The 19,816-nt window shown below is 33.6% G+C and overlaps 1 protein-coding gene across 4 annotated transcripts in view; it reads left to right on the forward strand.

Moving 5' to 3' along the window:
* Positions 1–260: 260 nt before the first annotated feature.
* LOC135842662 (homeobox protein Hox-B4-like) overlaps positions 261–19,816 on the forward strand; it is a 31,183-nt gene continuing 11,627 nt past the window's right edge. The window contains exons 1-3 of one of the 4 annotated variants that reach the window (XM_065360220.1): positions 261–1,429; positions 4,863–4,901; positions 14,281–16,515. In XM_065360220.1, the coding sequence (XP_065216292.1) occupies positions 730–1,429; positions 4,863–4,901; positions 14,281–14,636 (1,095 nt within the window). In that variant the 5' untranslated portion in view covers positions 261–729 and the 3' untranslated portion in view covers positions 14,637–16,515. Of the gene's footprint in view, positions 1,430–4,862; positions 4,902–14,280; positions 16,516–19,816 lie in introns of those variants that run through there. The other 3 variants (XM_065360221.1, XM_065360222.1, XM_065360224.1) reach the window with 3 other exon arrangements.

Below are 19,816 nucleotides of genomic sequence, written 5' to 3' on the forward strand. Positions count from 1 at the left end.
GACATAGTGATGCTCGTGCAACTACGACTACGAGACGTTAGAAATTTGTAAACTTTGGCAATTTAAAAAATTGGAAAAGCTTTCATCAACTTATACATCACATATATATAGTACGTATAAAAAGTTCCCCTACAGAATTTCAAACGTGTAAAATCACACAGCATGTGTGCGAATGTATGGAAGAGAGTGGGAATATGACGTTGACGTTGGTGTAGAAACAGTAGTATGAGACACGTGGAGAGGGTGAATTTTATATACGTTCAACGTAGGCGAGTCGATATTGCCAACGCTATTGGTGGATGGTGGATTCACGTGACGCATAACCAGTCGAGGTTGGGCGGTTCGCACTGGTTAGTTTTCAACATCGCCATCGAGAATATCTCTTCGAGTAAACAGTAGTGTAGAGCGAGTACTTTGAAGATGGTACGAAGTGTTAATTTTCGAGTCAGGGGTTGTCGAGTATTTATTGCAGTATGCGGTTGAAATACAATAATTTCGCGATGTTTTGTTGATTCGAATTAAGTTTTAAAAGCTTTGTTTCGTCGTCGTTGTTCGTATCTGCGCGCCGTTTTGTGTATAGAATTTGAAATTCGCGGCTTTTTAAACTGTGCAGAAAGAGGTAATTGATTCTCGCGTTGTTGTTTTTATATTATAAATAGATACGTGTAATTTGAAGTTCGTTTCCGGTATCTCTATGCGTTTCGAAGGTTTATAATATATTTGTAAAAAATGAGTTCGTTTTTGGTTAATTGCGCTCCTACCTACCATCATCACCACGGTTCGCTGATGCATAACCAAGGTATGATGGTAGATCCGGCCTTTCCGCCGGCCGAAGAATACAGTCAGAATAGCTACATGCCACCGGATTTCTTCAACAATCATCACCAGCCGCATCACCAGTACGATGGATATTTCAGACAAACGCCTAATCTAGAGAATCCTTATATGAATCATACGCCACATACCGTCCCACCGTCACATAACTCATCGATGAATTACAGCAATTACGGGCCACCGCCTAATAATCCGTATCAGTTACCTCCACCATCTCATCATAGCTCGCAAGACCTGCACGAGTTGCACGTAGGTCTGCATAGTATACCGCCGGAAGCCGCTCAACAACAAACTGCCATCTTACAGCCATCGCCTCAAAATCTGCAGCAATCTCAGCCGCCTCCGCCGCCGCCACAATGTACGATGAATTTACCGAATCCGGTCGTACCTCCGTCTGTATCTCCTTGCCAAATGAAAAGTCCTCAAGAGATACATTCGCATTCGGTGGATGGTTCTGCCGAATCGGAAGCCGACGATATGGACGACGATGATTATAGTCATAGCGGTGACGGATCTCCTGGTCTCGGCGACAGAACCGACTCGCCGGAAAAGATTATTTACCCATGGATGAAGAAGGTCCACGTGGCCGGATATGGTGAGTAATTCGCTGTGTATTATGTATACCTATCTGTATCTACCTTTACTCGGCTATATGCACGCGGTATTATGCGATCCGAAACACTGTGACCGTACTTTTATTATTATTATGTATAAATTATGTCGCGAGATGCTTCGTATAACGTAACAAAAGATCAGCAGCCAATTCGTCTCTTTCTATCACCATAACGTAATTGCTCGCCTGAGGTTTCTCAACTTGGATGCGTTCTTATTATCTCAATGCCTACGAAGGTTTTGTTTATGGTACTGATGTAGGACACACGCTACCTATCTTATCACCTGGACTCGATTAGGTTTCATTCCAAAAACCATCATTTTTATCATGTTCTATGAACAGTTTGTTTTCCTATGATCCTCGAGGAGGAGTCGAGGTATCTTGATGGGAATTTGATGGTACTTGATGGCGTATTTAACAGTCACAGGCTACAAACCATAGGCAGGGACAAATTGTGTTTCTGAGCCACGATAGCTATTCCCAGTTCAAAGCTCAAGAAACAGCTGATTACACACATGGTCTAGTCTAGAGATATCAAAAATAAGCTCAACTTCTGGAAACATGACTAGAAAGACATCTTATCAGCATATCTAATTGACTGATACCATACGAAGTTCATAATGGAATATCATATTTGAAGACACCGGTCAAATTTGGACCAGATAGGGACTAGGCGAACTCAATCTGTTATGGAAAAGGAGGAAGAGGACGAAGAAGAGGAGGGGGGTTAAAAGTTAATGAATTTCGGCACATTTTCAAATTTTGACTGAGATATTTTATGAAAAAATAACTATAGGTAGGTGAAATGAATAGGTGGGTCTAAAATTATTGATGACATTAGTACGAATCATTCAGTTGAAAAACTGTTCTCATTAGTTGAAAATGTCCATTTGTTTTTACAGAACCCCTCTCCATTCAATCCATCTTTCGAATCATATTAAAAAACAAATTGACCAGGAAGCTTTTAATCATTGTTTTGAAATGAATATCTATAGAAACATTTGCGTATTTTGAATATTAGATATCTATCTACTTAATAATATTATATTATGCAGAATTTTCTCCACTCATCTGTTTCGAATGAAACCACCTTCATGGGCAAGGCTTTTAGGGAGGGGGAGGGGAGGTTTTGAGGGTAGAAACATAGCAGGCCCTGAAAGTACAAAAATTAGACAAATTCGATTTTTTTTCACGTTTTGGAGTATTTTGTTTGAAAAAGTTTCTGCTCGAGCAGTATAGGTAATTTCATTTTAATTTCTATGAAATACCTTGATTGCGTAAAGGTGAATTTTTTTTTGAAAATCATCACAAATTTTGACTTTTTCATTCCTAAAAGTCTTTTTTTGCCTTTTTTTTTGGAAAAAATTCATTAAAATTTATGATACATGGATAGGTATTACAACTTATTTCTTATTCAACACCCCTTCCCCTACCCCTCAGGAGTAAATCCCAAATACAGGCCTGAACATATACAAGTAAATTGGAAACGAGTTTTTGAAAATGAGAAAATTGTTGGGAACCAATTAAATTGAAAATTCTATAGCCGAATAAAAACCCATCGGTACTGAAAAGAATGTTTTTGAAAAAGAAGTGATCAAAATTTTCAAAAAATGGTAGGAAGCAAGAGCAGAAATATGTTTTCTGTGGTAAAATCCAAGTTGAAAAAAGTTTTGGAAGGTGGTATATGAATAAACCTGATGCAGAATGCAATAGGTATAGGTTACATCGAGTAAAAGGACATACGTCGATTTGAGTCCTTATTCCATAAGGTCATTGAATAATCAAAATAGATATAAAATCAAGTGATACGAATCCGTTTTGAAACTTTGGTATACCTTGTATTTACTTATTTTATTATAAAAATTAATTTTTGTATTTCGTTTTCAATTTAGAAGTAGGGAGGGGAGGGTCTCTTTCGTTGTAATCTCTACATGCGTTTCACTCCACTGATCCAAAACAAATCGATCGATAGTTCTTCAAATTCCTCCATCAATTAAGAGTGTAGGTACTTCGAAAATCTCAAAACCTCCATAAAATTTTGAGCCATTTGAATTAATCTCGACTCAAGCTGGAGTTGACCTACAACGTTGAATTAAATTGCCTAATTTTGACCAAATTATTTTTCAAGTTGAATAAATCAAGTTCTAGTTCGGGAAAATACCTACTCATAATAAAGAATCAATGACCTTATCTCATTGAAATTGAAAAAATTGTATTGGGAGTGAGAAAAATTTATCGTGAGAAGTGCATTTCGATGTGGAAAATGGAGATTCAAAGTCAATAGGTATTTGATTTTGTATTTTTCTCGAGATAGGTACAGAATAAGTACCTAAATTTCAACACCTTATCAAGTCCTAAATAAAAGTCTCGGTAATTTAGTGTTCAAAGGATTCATTAGTGGGAAAGGAAGGGCGAGGAAGGGGGTGATCGAAGTTATTGAAAACTAAAAAATTTTAAATATCAACCGGAGAAAAATTTGAAAAATTGCATTTTCGTTCAAGTAAAAAAAATGATTAAAATTTTACTCTGACCCAACATCTTATCCAAGTTTTTTTTGCACTTCAAATGTATCTCTTTTCAGTTTACCTTCATTTTTATAAAGTTATGATGAGCAATGTGATCTTATGACGCGAGAGCAAAAGAAATGAAAAATCAAATTTGAATATTTTTAATTCAAAAGTTTTTCAATTTTATTTTCAAAAATTTCGAACGAGTGATAAATCGTGACTTTTGAATTAGATAGGTAAATTTGTAAATAAATAAGAATAACCGAGCGTTTTTTACCCAGGAAAATGTTTCAGGTTTCAAATTCCAACTTTCTTAAATTTTATTAAAATTAAGAAGGTCAGGCCCTACCTAACTTGTTGAATTCTAAACAAAATCTCGAGTTTTATGGTTTTCAAAAAATAAAAATCATTTCTCGTCAAGATCTTTTTTTTTCTCAGGATCAGCAGCTCAACACTCCTCTCCTCTCCTCTCTGCAGTCAAAAATTGAATTATTTTCAAAAATGATTTTTTTTTTCAGAAAAATGAAATTTTAAGTCGAGGAACTCATTAGTCAACTTTTGGTATTAGGTATATTTTACAGTGTTGTTTTTTTTCAATTTGTTGACCTTTCATTTTATGGTCGCAATAGGTACCTCAAACAAGCGAAGAGTTGAAAACTAGTTGCCTACCTGCATCAAGTTTCTCTAATGAGTAGGTACATAGGTATAACTATTTAGGTACATATAACAAGAAAACTGAAACATACTCACAAAATTTCAAGATGGGTACTAATCCCTAAAGCATTAAAAAAATTACCTAACCATGAGTGATCTGGTAGCCATTTCAATAGCAATATTAATATTTCAAAATTTAATAATTGCGTTAATCGGAAACCGCGTGGTATTAATATTTCTTTGAATTCTTCTAGGACGAAATGGCAATATCAGATCACTCTCTCCTGTAATGGGTAAGTGATGCGTATTTTATAAAATTTACCTATATATGCGCTAAGCTTACGATATAAACAAAGTATCTCGTACACACCATTACGTCACAGGTGTAATATTCGAACAATCAAACCATCTACCTTGGTATTGAACACGATTCTCCTTCATCCGAATGATATAATCATACTCGTTTGGCACTCGTGTACTCGTATATGCAGATGAATATAATTGACAACGCGAGATAAAACCCAGCAACCACTACGAGCCCACAGGAGTCTATTCGACCTACGGTTGTTTATAACCATATTTGAAAAAAATTTTAAACCTTTAAAAAACGTTATTCTAGTCGTAGCTGTCGTGTCATTGACGTACTGTACGAGTCGACCAGTCCACATGGCACATACTTTGTACTTTTCCAGGAAACGAATAAAAAAGAGAAAGAATAGGTTCATCTTTACGTGGAGAAAAGGAAGTGAAGTGAATCAGGAGTTTGGAAAAAAAACCAGGTACCTGAATTAACAAAAGCAAAAGAACTGGGAGCCGTTTTTAATACTTTCGTGGAATTGACTATAGATGACTGCATTATTTGGGTATGTGAAGCTATATAGGTGTTCGTTTCTGACCAACATTCTGAAGGTTGTTGAATTTAACGTTGGTTGGCAGATTTCCTGTATTTTATTGGCGCCTGAATGGGAACACACGTACTCGTGGACAGAAATCGTAGGTACGAGCATTCTGAGCTGTAGAGAGAAAAAGGTGAAATTATTTGTTGAACGAAGAAAAAAGATATAATGTGCATTTTGAACTATTATTATCAATGTGTATTGAGTACATAGACGATTAGGCATACTCGTACCTAGACCTACCATAGAGTAAAACTGATAAGGTAGGCTTCATACTTCATTCATCGTAGAAGTTTGTGTTGTTTATTTTTTATTTTTTGCAATTTGAGGTAAACATCTTCCCACTGTAGATTTTAGATTTTCGCTTTGAGATTTTATCTTCTCCGTTAAAGAAGTGTAATACACTTTCGGATGTAGGCAATACAAAAAACACAGCTCAATAGGAGGATTAATGAAAGGAAGTTGCGAGTGTATTGATACTGATTATACTCGTACCGCCTCCACGAACCGAGAAAGAGAATTTCCTATTTATCGTGTTCATTCGCTGTTTATACGTACAACTGTTAGGTATGTACCTTTGCTCCAAGTATCACAATCGACATCCTTTCTGTTTATGACAATTTTTTGTTTGAAGTGGCAACATTGTCTCGAATGTCTGTTTTAGATAGGTATTGGTAATTAGGTATATATATCTAGGTATTAACCTATTTTTTACACTTCGTAAGCATGCTTATTAGCTTCATGTAGTAGTTTCGAGCTTATTAAGAATATTCAATAAAATCCGAATTCAACGAATTTCGTCAATTTTTAATTTTTTTTGCAAGTAACCAATTTCAAAAATCAACTCATCAACCTGAGAGAAAAAAATAAATTTATAAAATCTCACCGACTCGAGTTCTATTAAATTGAAAAATTTATGGAGCTCGTTCAAACATAATGTAAGAACCCCAACATTAAAAAAATTTATGAAACTGCTTCATTATGACCATCTCTATAGAATAATTCAGTCAGGTACCTACCTACTTCCTTGTTTCAAAAAAAAAAAAAAAAAATGGAAAAATGAACGATGGAAATGAATACCTACACCTAAGTATACCTACGAGTCATAAACATTTTCAACTCACATTAAACGTTAAGGTAAATTCTAAAAAAGAAAAATTTTCTTTCATTTTAAAAAAGGCACGATGGCTGAAAAAATGCTTGACTTCGAATGATATATACCTACTTTTCAAAGTATAAATTTTGACTTCAGAAGTGTTTTTTTTTTAAATAAGAAATACATTATACTGGTAGTAGATATAGTAGGTAGGTAGGTATAAAATTGAGAAAATTCAGCTGCCAACTCTTCAACTTTTAAAAATGAACAATTGTACGGGTATTCTGAGAAGTTATTAATTCTCACAATTTTGAGAATTTTCAAAGCTACAAGTTACATTATTTATTTTACATTTCAATTTTTACTAAATTTATTCAAATATTGAAATTTTAGAATAACTGTTGAATAAAAATTATGAATGAACCCATCATTAGGCCTCCCACCAATATTTTCAAATTTTAAGGTATATCTACCCATGTTTTTGGCAAGCATCACAATTTTCATACGAACATTTTTCACAATACACAATGATTAATTTACATTCAAAATTGTGATACAAACTTTTCATATAGTTACCTAATTATAAAAATGGATGTTTTATCATGGAATTTTCGAGGACTCATTTTTCAACTGTTTTACGACCACGTGACGTAAAAAATGTTGAAAAAATGTACGTAAAAGTACTCACAAAAAATTCCATAGATGAACAAATTTTGGAAGGTAAAATTATTACCTATCGAATTATTTCGAAATATGTACCTACAAATTAAAAGCTTATAGCAAAATAATGTAAGATGGGTGAATCGGTCAAGGTCAATTTTTTCCGCATTTTTTTCAGCCTCCCATTCCATATGAAGAGGTGAAAATAATTTTAAAGTTGATTTCATCGTAATCCTTTCATCAATTCGAAGGCAAGGGGAAAAAATTATTTCAAAATGTAAAATTTTCTCAAATTTATGCCTACCTCAACCTTGAAGATTTTTCGGCTAAATAGGCAAAATAGGCAAAATTTGGCATGAAAATGAATAAGGTCCCTTTTTTGGAACTCGAAATCGATTTTGAAATTGACCTTCACGCCATCGGTTATCAGTTGACAGAAATGTCATTAAAAAAAAAAAAATATTTGTACGTATTTACCTTGAGCCAATTTTTGGAAGTTTTCGAGTGATGGATGAGGCAATTGATATTCGATTTCAAAAAATCAAATTACCTCAATTTTTGCATTTTCGCGATGATTTACTTACAGCTAAATTTTGAATGTGTTTTTTTTTTCACTCGAAAATGTGTATGCGTAGGTAGTTCACTAAATACAAATCTGAGATTTTTGGGGCGACTTTCTACAAGGCCTAGGTCTAGTTAGATTGCAAGATCATGTTTTGAAACTTCTATAGCCAAAATGTAAAGTTTTTAAGCTTTTGAACAAATAAGTTTTAAAAAAATTTTGAAAATATAAAAACTTTTTTTTGTGACGTTTTTAAACCTTTTCTCAAAAAGTAAGTGTATTTTTCCAAACAAAAAACGAACCATTGTGAAAAATTACTTTAATTCAACCTCAGACCGCTCCCCCTACTCCACTTTGAAAACTGTCCCTTTCAGACCATTTTAGAAATTTCAGCGAATTTGCAATTTTCTCCAGAAATTTCCAAATGCCTCGAGAAGGTCAAACGTGAATTTTATCACCCATAACTTCGAATATTGAGCATCGTTCGACCATTTCAAGTGGTATCAGCTCAAAGTGAACTTCGCTGAAAAATTGATACTAACCTTACTTTGAATCAGATGCTCCGACGTTAGAAATTAAATTATCTGATCTCATGTCGTGACATCGAAAATTTTCAGTCACGCCATAATAATTCGTAAGAGAGGGCAATTTTTTAAAGAATTGATTTTTCTCAATTTCGTCAGGGCTTCTTGGTCTATTCTGATCTGATCCAACAAGCATCCATACATCTTGAAAAAAAATCAACCACCTACCTAGTTTATCTTCTCCCCCTCCCACTTCATGGGTTTTCATCAGAGAAAATTAGGTCCTGTGACAGAAAAAATTCAGAGCGTGAAGCTTTAATTTTTTTTTCAAATGAAAATGCAAACTTTTAGGTAGGTACACGCGGTACAGGGTACACATGAAATAAATTTTACTTCGAGCAAAAAAAAGTTCCTTTATTGGAATTCGCCTGTATTGAAAATGATTTTGATTTATGTATTTTTTACCAACTCATTTTAACCTACTTTCATGATCTTTTCTTTTTCGTGTAACATACCTATCGATTGAATAAGTACACTTTTACGACATTTACATATTCAATTATTTTAATCTACATTGATCAACAAAGTTCGTAATTGAAATTGCTAATCATACCAATCATTCATTTTACAATCGATTACGATGTAATAGCCCACCAATAACTGTTGGACTCTAGCCAAACTCTTTCTATTCCTCTTAAAATGCCTATTATCAACATGAGAGGAACGAAAAAAATATGCCTATAGGTTCGTTTCGTATTAAATTCACGATTTTTTCCAAATTTGTATTTTCAACGCTCGATGCTGGTTATCTGACTCTGAGTAATTTTGTCAATATTTTCTTCGATGAATTTATTGTCAAAGTTCTCATTGATCGATTTTCAACATTTTTTTTCTCTCAATAATTCAACAGTTTATTCACTAAGCTCAGCTTCATCCGAGAATATCCTCAAGTGCTTCAAGTTTGACACGATTTTTTTTCAACACCACGTACTTATATCAAAACTAAAAAAAATTTCAACATGAACGATTCCTATGCCAAACTGCAGTATGCAGATTTGGCAACGAGCGTCGTGTACGTAGACAATACGAGATGTATAGGTACAAAAGACTTCCTCGAATTCCCTGCAGACCAGTCAAACGTCTTGTTTATACTCTTTACGGTTACCCAGTCGACAGTTATGATGGACATCACGACTTTCGTCCTTTTTTGCATATTGAAAAGACTTAATACAAAGAGCAAGGATTCCAAGAATCGAATAACGTTTAAACTATATCTCTGACGTAGGTTTTTTGTTTTGGGAGACTGGTCTACCGGTATGGTACGGTACAGTCTGCAAAAGTTATACCTACTCCTATATACAGCACGTTGGTAGCCTATAGGCCCTGGCAGTCGAAGCTGTTTTTATTTTTGTTACTTCTTTCAAACAAACTATTCTATTGTACTCGTGATAATTGATACTACTTCCGTAAAGACCACAGACCACAGGCCATTAAACGGGAGTTCAATATTCGACTAGTGTGGCGCGTGCAACATACAAAACGAGCCAGTTTCGCGAGGTTGTAGTCCTATATGGACTCTACGAACATGTAGAGTAATTTTATTCGAAGATTTGGGAAAAAATTCATCAATTTTTTGGGCAAGGTCGAGTCTAGGTTGATGAATAGGTACCTATGTACATGTCAATGTGTGATATGATAAGAAAATATGTACAATTGTACAAGTCTATTTATTGTGAGGAGATCTAGGTATGTACTATACAAGTACAGGGTACACAAAAAGGTATTATTGTAGATAAGAAAAGTGATAAATACGCGTTCGAGTCGAACAAAGTATTGAAAAATTTCCTAAAGCATATGTTCGTGTTGAGGAATCGATACAGGCCTAACAACTAACGTGTGTATAGTTGATACCTCATTAAAAAGCCATCCAATACACGAAATCAGGTGTAAAGAGGACACAAATTATGAAAAATAGCCGATTGTTTGGCTCGATCGCGAGGGGGTTTATGATAAACTACACTCGTGTCGGGGAATTTGTACACAAACGTGAGCTGAAGAAAAGATAGTTAATTTGAAGTACATAGAAGAAGAAAAAGCAACGCCAAAAAGGCACAAAGCCATAGGAGGATCGCGGTACGAGACAGAGACGGTACAAGGGTATTTTTATTTATTCGATATTGATGAGTAGCAACGCGAATCCGCGAGCATTAAAGTCAAATAAACATGAAGTTTGTTAAATTACCGTCCATTAACGTAACAATACTCAAGTACGTTGCTAGTCGAGTATCAGATATTAATCTTAACACGGCTCTCCTACCTAGGTGGCTTTCCTTCACAAAATCTCATGCGTGTAGTTTATATAAATTGCTTCGAATTTATCATGTTATTTCACGATATAGGTATAGGTACCGACTCTTCCTATTATATTCCATACGAAAGGGCTTACTTTACCAAACAAATCGTTCGTTCGGTTTATTTCCTGCTGTATTCTTTTTCATTTTTCAACGCGCAAAGTCGTGCCAATCTTCGCATTTTATATTAGTCCACAAGCCGCGTTTTTTTACATACTAGATACAGTTTACAAAGGGAAAAAAAGCCTCATCCAGTGTTTTTTTTCTACATGTACGTTGCTTTGCTATGTAGGAAGTCTTAACCAGAAGAATATAATAGTCTATCAGCGGGTGTGTCTACTCTACGCCTGTGTCTTGTGCGTGGGTTGTAAAAAATCCACCAAACGTGGTCTTCTCACCGCGATCAAAACATTTGGTAGCTTAGTCTGTGTTGTTGCGGTGGAGCAAAAAAAAAATTAGTTTTTCCCCTCCAAGCAGCAGATGACCGGAAAAAAGTGTAGGAAGAGGAATTTAACGCAGCGATAGTATGTACTTGACAATATGTACCACGAGATTTGTGTGTATCAAGATGTACTCGTACGAGAGTAAAATATTGTCATTACTCCTTTGTTTTTCAAATTGTATTCATAAATTATCGTGTCGACGAGAGGGTAGATAAGAATTTTGGTCTATTTTCCGAAATAGAACATCATCAACGTCGTATATGCAGTGAAAAGTTGCACACAGATAAGAGATCATTTAGATACATTCCGCTTTAGTTATTATAAGGTTCGGAGATAAGCTCAGGGTTGAGGTGTAGATAAAATACAATACATATAGTGTATAGATATGCAGACCCCAATTCATTTCATCCGCCTGTTTTTCTTTCTTCATATGGTTTGAATACACATTCCACAAAATTCTTGAATTCTGCGAGCAAAACGTTACCAACGTGTACATGTATTGAAGAATGCTGAAATGAAGTGATAATCGTGTGAATCGTTCAATGTTCAAACTTGAACATCTGAATTTACTGTAGCAATTGATAACGGAAATGAAAGATACATTTCTACCCACGCAAATGTGCAAAGTTTAAAGAAATACAGAATACTTTAATTTACCCACCAGGGAACTTTTTTTTGATTTCGTGCACTGATTAGCAGGCCTGTAGTGAATCAGCAAAACAATACAAATGAAAATAAATTGCTTTAGCTCGGCTGAATTGGCTACTTCAGTTTTTGATGTGGGTAGGTGTAGGTAATGATTTTTTAAAATTTCGTTTCAATTTTCTCATCGAACTTTTCACATATTTTCGTCAATATTTTTGTGTTTTTTAAATTGTAATATTTTTTATTGACGATGAATTTGAGATAGATAATTATTACCTACTCACTCATCAGATCCTGTATAGGTTTAGGTACCTAAACGTGATTCTCGATTTAGATGGTATTTTCAGAGAAAGATGTAGGTTTAGCAAATTCATCTATTTTAATTACAATCTCTTCCAAAATGATTTTTCAAACTTTTGAGAAAGACTTAAGTAATTAACAAGGAAATTACCCAAAGCAAAAATTTTTGAACAGACCTGCGGAGAAATAGATAGAAGGGCCCATATACACTATCATCTTCAAAAATTCTTCAAAAAAGGAATAATGATATCCCCAAAAATGCTTTGAAAGCAAAAAAAAAGAAACAACGTAGACTGCACAAAAAAAGTTGAAAAAAAATAATGATATAAAAATGCTTCAAAAAAGCAAAAAAAACCCAAGCTGAAGAAAAAAATTAATTTCAAAAAAATAGGAATGATATCCTCAAAAAATGCTTTAGAATCAAAAATTCCGCACAAGTTGAAAAAAACAAAAAGTTTTCAAAAAAAATTGCTTAAAAAATACGTGATACTTATCAAAAAAAAAAACAACCTAGACTCGTCAAAAAATTTTCATTACTTTCACACAGGTTGTAAAATTTTTGAATTTCCAACTGCTTTAGAGCCTCCAGCACATTTAATTTTTTCCAAAAATAATCATCGAACAAATGGAGTTGAACCGACATAAAAAGATTTTGAAAATATGTGTCAAAAATCGATCGAATGGGTCGCAAATATGGTACGAGTATATCAGAATTTATTAATGCTAAATTTCATTTTCACCAAATCTCACAGTTTTTTCTTTTCGAAAACTGAAAAATTCAAGAATTTGTTGAAGACTTCAGAACGGTTCGAATCCATCACCATTCGACTTGGTAGGTCGAAAATAGTGCACAAACCAAATTTCAACTATCTAGATCAATTAGGTGAAATTTTGATTTTTTTTTCATTTTTGGTTTTTTTATAAAATTGAAAAATAAATTCCAGCACGTAAAATTTTAACTTTACCTACCTAATGTAATTTGGGGCCTTTTATCGACTTCCCTTTGACCACTTAAACATTTTTGGGCCGGTGAGGATCAAAATTTAAAACTGAAACTCGAACTTTTCGGTAATTTTCAAACTTTTCACAAGAAAAAAAACTCGCAGTTTTTGTTGAAAAGAACAAGGCAATGGCAAATAATTTTCACTGCCGCCTAAAAATACTTTTTGAATACTTAAGATAAGATACAAAAGGTTGTCTCGTCATTTTTTCTCATTATTCGATGAACAAACATGACTGTCAATGTGTCATTTTTATTCGAAAATAGCTTTCCAGATTCATTGAGCTTTTGCGAGGAATTTACTTGAGAAGGTGGAAGGATTGGAAAGGAGTAATGTTTTCAATAACGATTTACCGATTTACTCTCAGAAAGAATGAAAATATATTTCTTCCTCTCCTTTGGCCAGAATTCATTATTTTGAGAATCTTTAAGTACCATCCCAACAACTTCGGTTGAACTAAAATTTGGCCCCCTGCCATTTCACACACAGCTTTTTACGAAAACTACATAAGTACTTTTTCTCCATTGCAATTCGTTTCAAAAGATGCACCTAATTGACTTTGAAACAGCAGAAGGCTCTAAATTGGCTCAAAAACGGTCGAAATCAATCACGAAGGTCGGCTTGGAGAATACGAGGAAGAGTTTTCTGTAATTTCAAAGTAGAAGTAGGTGATTTTGGTTTTTTTCTCAAATACCTACGAGTTATTCAACTTGTAAAAAATACACTTTCAATTACTCACAATACCAAACTTGCAGCAGAATTATTAGTCATTACATTTCACACAGCCAAAGTTCATCACAGTGCTTACTTTGAATAGGCTAATTTTAATACTCAGGAGAAAAGTCAACTTTTAATGGAGGCTCAAGATTGGCTCAAAAGTGGTCGCAATCCGATAAAATTATTCTGACATTTAAAAAAATTCGCCAAACATCAAGCAATCAATTTCGATGATTCAAAACTTCATTCTGAAGTGTGGATCACGATGGCCTTCAGTGGGCCAAATTTCAGCTATTCCTTCGTGAGTGATTTTCTATAGCTAGCCTATGAAAATATTTTTTTTTTAATTCCATACTCAGTCTTTGTCCCTCCAAATCTGATTTTTACTCACACATCAAAATTCCACACGTAATTTAAAACACAGCTCGCCAATAGTTTGAAAATACTGATGGAAAAAAATCACCTTTTATGTTTCAGTTGAAGGCATGTATCCGGTTGGCGTAGAAATAAAGCGACAAAGAACGGCCTACACTCGTCCACAAATCCTAGAGCTTGAAAAAGAATTCCATTTTAACAAATATCTAACTCGACGGAGAAGGATAGAAATCGCTCATTCGTTAGACCTGTCCGAAAGGCAAATAAAAATTTGGTTTCAAAATAGACGGATGAAATTCAAGAAAGATCACAAATTACCAAACACGAAAAACGTTCGAAAAAAGAACGGCTCGAATGGTAACAACAACAGTAAATCCAGAAGTAAACAAGTCAATCAAACGCAACATCAAAACGCCACTTCGGCTTCCCCCGAACAAACTTATTTACTACCTTTATAAAAGAAAAAATTTCAATACACTTTGATTATAAGGTGTAAAAATTGTGATTTCGATTGATTTTGGATTTATTGAGCGAAAATCAAAACTGATGGCCTTTGAACTATAAAGAAAATTTCAACGTATAGTTGTAAAGGCCATCAGCGAAAAACTTCTGCCTAGTCTCGTTATTTGTATAATTTTTATTTATTTTTTTTTGTCTCGTGTAAATTATGTTTAGCTCTCTTAATGAGTTGATAAGTTTTTTCTTCTTCTTTCTTTTTTTTTTTTTTTTAAGTATTCTTTGTTATTTTGCAAAAAAACAAAACGAGGAATAACCTCAAAGCAAAGCGTTTGATAAATTTCGCCATTATGTTGACTGATTCGGATTATCTTTGGTATAAGAAGACAGCTTTGGATTTGTGGACGTTTGCAGGTCGCCTTTGGCTTTTGAGGTATATTCCTTGTTTGATTTTTTTCTTCATGTGGTTAATATTTAAGTATGTCTGCAGTATAAGTTTTATGTACCTGGTTCTTTCTCCTTCTGTTCTTTCACTTTTTCCCATGTACACATTAACTTGTGTAGGTAATAAGTTCTTGTTCATTTTTACGAATATGTTTCACTGTTTTTAAATTTCAATGTTTTGGATTCTGTTCGAAAAAACTGAATTTTTATGATACAATGTAGCCTATTTGGACCGGAAATCTTGAAAAAAAAACAGCGAAAATAATTATACCTATCTTAATGATACAATCATTCATAAAATATTGATTCAAAACGACAATTTTTTCCAAAAAAAACTGAAAAATTGATCAAATAATTAATAAAAAAAAAGTTGAAAATGATGCAAAAAATTCTTTTCAACTGACTGTTAAAAAATAGACAGATACCTAATTAAAAAATTATCGAAAATAATATTTCAAAAATTTGTTAAAATGCAAAAAAACACCTAAAATATTTTTTAAAATTTTTATATTGAAAAAAAAAATAGTAAAGAAGATCGAAAACAAGTCAGAAGATAGTTCCTTCTTTTTTACCACTTGGTTTCAATTTTTTGGGAACATTTTCGTCGTCGTTGATGCTTTTCTTGATATCACTTTTCAGCTACACATATCCTTAAAATGTCAAAAAATTGAAACTAAATTTTCTGTTAAAAAAAAATTAAATTTTTTAGCATATTCGGAGTGGGTACGTTATACCTATGCTTAGTCTCAAATTGAATTTTCATCATCAAAATAAGGAATTTTTTGTGAGCTGAGGTTGTTGAGGGGGGGGGGGGGTGATGGAATAAAACAATAAGAACCATGGATCTCTATTTTCAAAAAAATTTCGAGTAACTAAATCTATCATGAATTGAATAAGTATGAGATACCTATTTGAAAGGGAAAAAACTACATTTTTCAAAGAAAAACTAACCAATTGTGGAAAAAAGTTTATGAAACCAAAAAATACGCAATTGAAGCAAATTATTGAGAGGAAAAAATGCTGAATAACGTTATAAAACTACAATGATTCTTAAGGATCTAAAATACGACAATTATTGGTGATAAGTGCACCACCGAACTTTCAGGCTTTGTTCACATGCAATGTTATTTTAAAACTGATAAATGATATTATAGTTGACTTTTGCCACTTTTTTCGACGAATACGATGCGATTGATTTATTGTGATAATTTCAGAACGCTTATTTTCTGACATTTTATTATGTACAGTGTACCTATAATGTACCTTTAGTTATTGCAACAAGATTAGATATACGAACTTTGGCTGTTTGTAAATAATGTAAAAGATGTTATTGACATTGGGCATTTTCCTCCCTTTTCAACTGCATAACATAATATAGTACTTTGAATTGTAAAAGTTACACATATGTATGTGTTCAATACAATATTTGGAACAAGAGACGGCGGTGTTTTTGTTTTTTCGATTTTCTGCTGCGACTACGAGGCTGACTACTCTTTGGCTAGGGCTAGCTCAAGAAGACTCCAACGAAGTTACATTGTAATTGAATAGGCTATATAAGCATAGAGCATAGAGCATAGGGTTAGATATGTTGTACTTTTTCACGTGAATACAGCCGGTAGGAATTCTTATAAAATCATAATTGTCGAGCTTTGTTTTCGGAGACGCGACGGATGGCGGATCCGGCCGCGGCGCGCGGTCCCGCGTATTGCGTTCGCGTATACGTATAAACGCGCATAACATCGGAACGTAATCTATATGATTCTTCTAAGCACTCCGAAGGAAGTCTGTCCTTGAAAAGCGTGCAAGAATAGGGACGCCATGGCGCTAAATACAATACAACGTCTAGCGATTGGCTCGCGGGGTTTGGATGCTGAGGTATATACCGAAGCGCGAAGCGTCTATTGTCTAGAAATAATTAATATTCCAAAACAATAACCGCGTATTTGGGATCCTTTGAACTGTTCTTTGAATTTCGTTCGCCGTCTTATGACGTACATACTGGTACAAGTACGATACCATATAGCTGTATAAGTCGTCGTTTGTAAACATTACGTACCTCTATAACCTACGAATACGAACGCAGTGGATCTGTTTTTTCATCTTTCTTCACCTCCCCCTCCCCCCCCAATCATCTTTCATATGACATCAAAATTTTCATTACGTGTTGAAGTTTTCCATTTTTGAAAAAAAAATTGTCAAATTTAAAAAATGAATTCACGAATGAATTGCGGAATTGAGTAAGGAATGTTTCTCTTCTCATTGCTGATGGTACTTTTGTGAAAATGTAAGTCGCTAGGCAAAGATTTCTTCCATTTTTGATGATTTGGATTTAAAAAAGTAAATTTCAAAAGTGCCAAAATGACGGAACAGAATTAAAATGAAACTTTATTCATCAAATCAACAACTCTTGTGCATGAAGGAGTAAATTAGGTACCTTACCTAGCTACCCACCCAGTACCCTCTACCTACCCTGCGTTGGATTCTTCAAAAATTTATCTAGCAATAGATCTGTAGGGACCTAGCTTTGAAAATACTTACTTATTCAAAAAACAATTATTTTCAATATTATGGATTCCGATTTTACTTTAAAAAATGAACAAAACACTCAACTTCATTGCTTACAGCCTTTCCAATTTTGACCTCAATTATGAACTTAATACCTACAAGGGAATCTTTCAAACTTACACTCTCCAATTAGAACGAAACCAAGACAGATCAAAAGAGCATGTCCTAAGACCCCCTAAACCAAGATTTCAGGTGTTTTTTTTTTTTTTGGATTTTTGGCGAATTCTTGAAAAAGAAACATTTTAAAAAACTGCAGTTTTTAGGTCAATTTTCAAACTTCTCCATGGAATAAATTTTTGGAGCAAAGTGAACCAATCGAGTCTGCAGCGATTTTTAATTTTCTTCAAAAATTTCAAATTGTTCTGAAAGAAGCAAAAATCAACTTGAGCACCTGTTTACATTGGTTGATGCTCATTGGGCACCCTAACGACCGCTTCAGTTCTTACCTACCACAAATAAATTTCAGGAATGTCAGTTCAAAAGTGAATTTTTGACCAAATTTTGTAAATTTTATAAAATGAGAAAAACCCGAATGATCAAATTGAGTTGTTTTTGGATCGAGTGATCGTGTAAACACATCGTACCTTTCTTCGACAATTTGATTTCTGAAATTTACGAATTACTTAGTCGAGAATTCATTAAGTGAAAGGAAAAAAAATAGTTTATCAAAAAAATCTTGCCTAATTGTAATTTAATGAGTTTTTCACAAGTCATTTGAGGGGGGGGGGGGGTAAAGTGAGATTTTTTTTATTTTTGTTACCAATGGCTCGGTTTACAAGGTTTCACTTGTCCCCAAAAAAAAAAAAAAAAAATACAAAAAATACAAAAAATTTGACATTCAAGTATATAACTCATTGATGAAACCTTGGAAAACAAAGATAAAACTGGATGATTGATCTTTGTTTACAAAACTTTATCATATTTTCTTAGAATATATACCTACTGTACCTACACCTACTACTTACCTATCTATTGTTTACTTGGGTAAAAATCCATTATCAGATCACAAAGCACCACTGAAAGTTCAACATTTACTGTATTCAATTCGAAAAGCAAAAAGTCAACAGCACAAGAATTTATAAATAAGATCAGCGTGAAAAATTGTAAAATGGTTTTGGTAATTTCATTTTTCGCATGAAAACTAATAAAAAGGCAAATTCGATCTCCTACTCTCGTCTCTGTAATTTATCAAATGTCTTTTAAGCAACTTGTTTCACAAAGTTTAATTTTTGATATTTTAAAATTTTAAATCGATTTTGATTTTATTTTAGGATGATATTCTGATCTTGAATCTCTATAGATTCCTGACTTCTACAGGATTTTAGATCCATTTCTAAAAAAATAATTGAAAACGTTTTTTCAATTTTTAATGGATTTTTGTTTGATTTTTTTTTTAAGAAAGAAGTTTCTCATTTGGAACAAATTTAGGTTCAAATATCCCTGAGGATTTTTTTAAAATTTTAAATAGGTTTTGTAACGATTCGTAAAACTATTTTCACTTTGATGGATTTTTCTTCGATCATTTTGAGTGGATTTTTGTATAATTTTTGTTTGAAGATATATTCAAGTTGTTTGTTTGATTTTAACTGACACTGGGGGGGGGGGGGGAGATCTCAACCCATATAAAACTTTTTAAGTGGATACAGCTACCAGATTAAAAAAGCACGCAAAAATACGTCATTGGCCAACATTTTATAAGTTGAAGTACCTTTTTCAATTTTTGACAATTTTTCATAAATAAAAATTGATCTCATATAATGAGAAAAAAAATCAACATTTTATCAGAATGATCTAGAAAGCTGAAATTTGACATGTATCTCAACTTTGACCCTCCAAATTGATAGAAACGATGTGAAAACGCTTCGAGTAGTCCTGGAGTATCCAGTAAATTTTTGAAAGTTGAAATTTCCTCGAAATTTTATCCAATGAAGTTGAAACGCTAAAATTTACTCAATGCCTTAATTTCACCATGCTGAGTCGATTGGTGGTGGTTTCATGTCATTCTGGACCTCCATCCATATTTTGAAAATCTTTTTCAAAAAGAACCATAAAAACTGACCGTGTATCAACCAAATCAGCCTGCGCGCGCTGCAATTAGGGTATAAATTATGTAAATTTTAGTGTTTCAACTTCATTGGGAAAAATTTTGTGGAAACAGTTTTCAAAAGTCTGC

The sequence above is a fragment of the Planococcus citri genome, chromosome 4 (assembly GCF_950023065.1).
Source record: "Planococcus citri chromosome 4, ihPlaCitr1.1, whole genome shotgun sequence".
Classification (NCBI taxonomy): Eukaryota; Metazoa; Arthropoda; class Insecta; order Hemiptera; family Pseudococcidae; genus Planococcus; species Planococcus citri.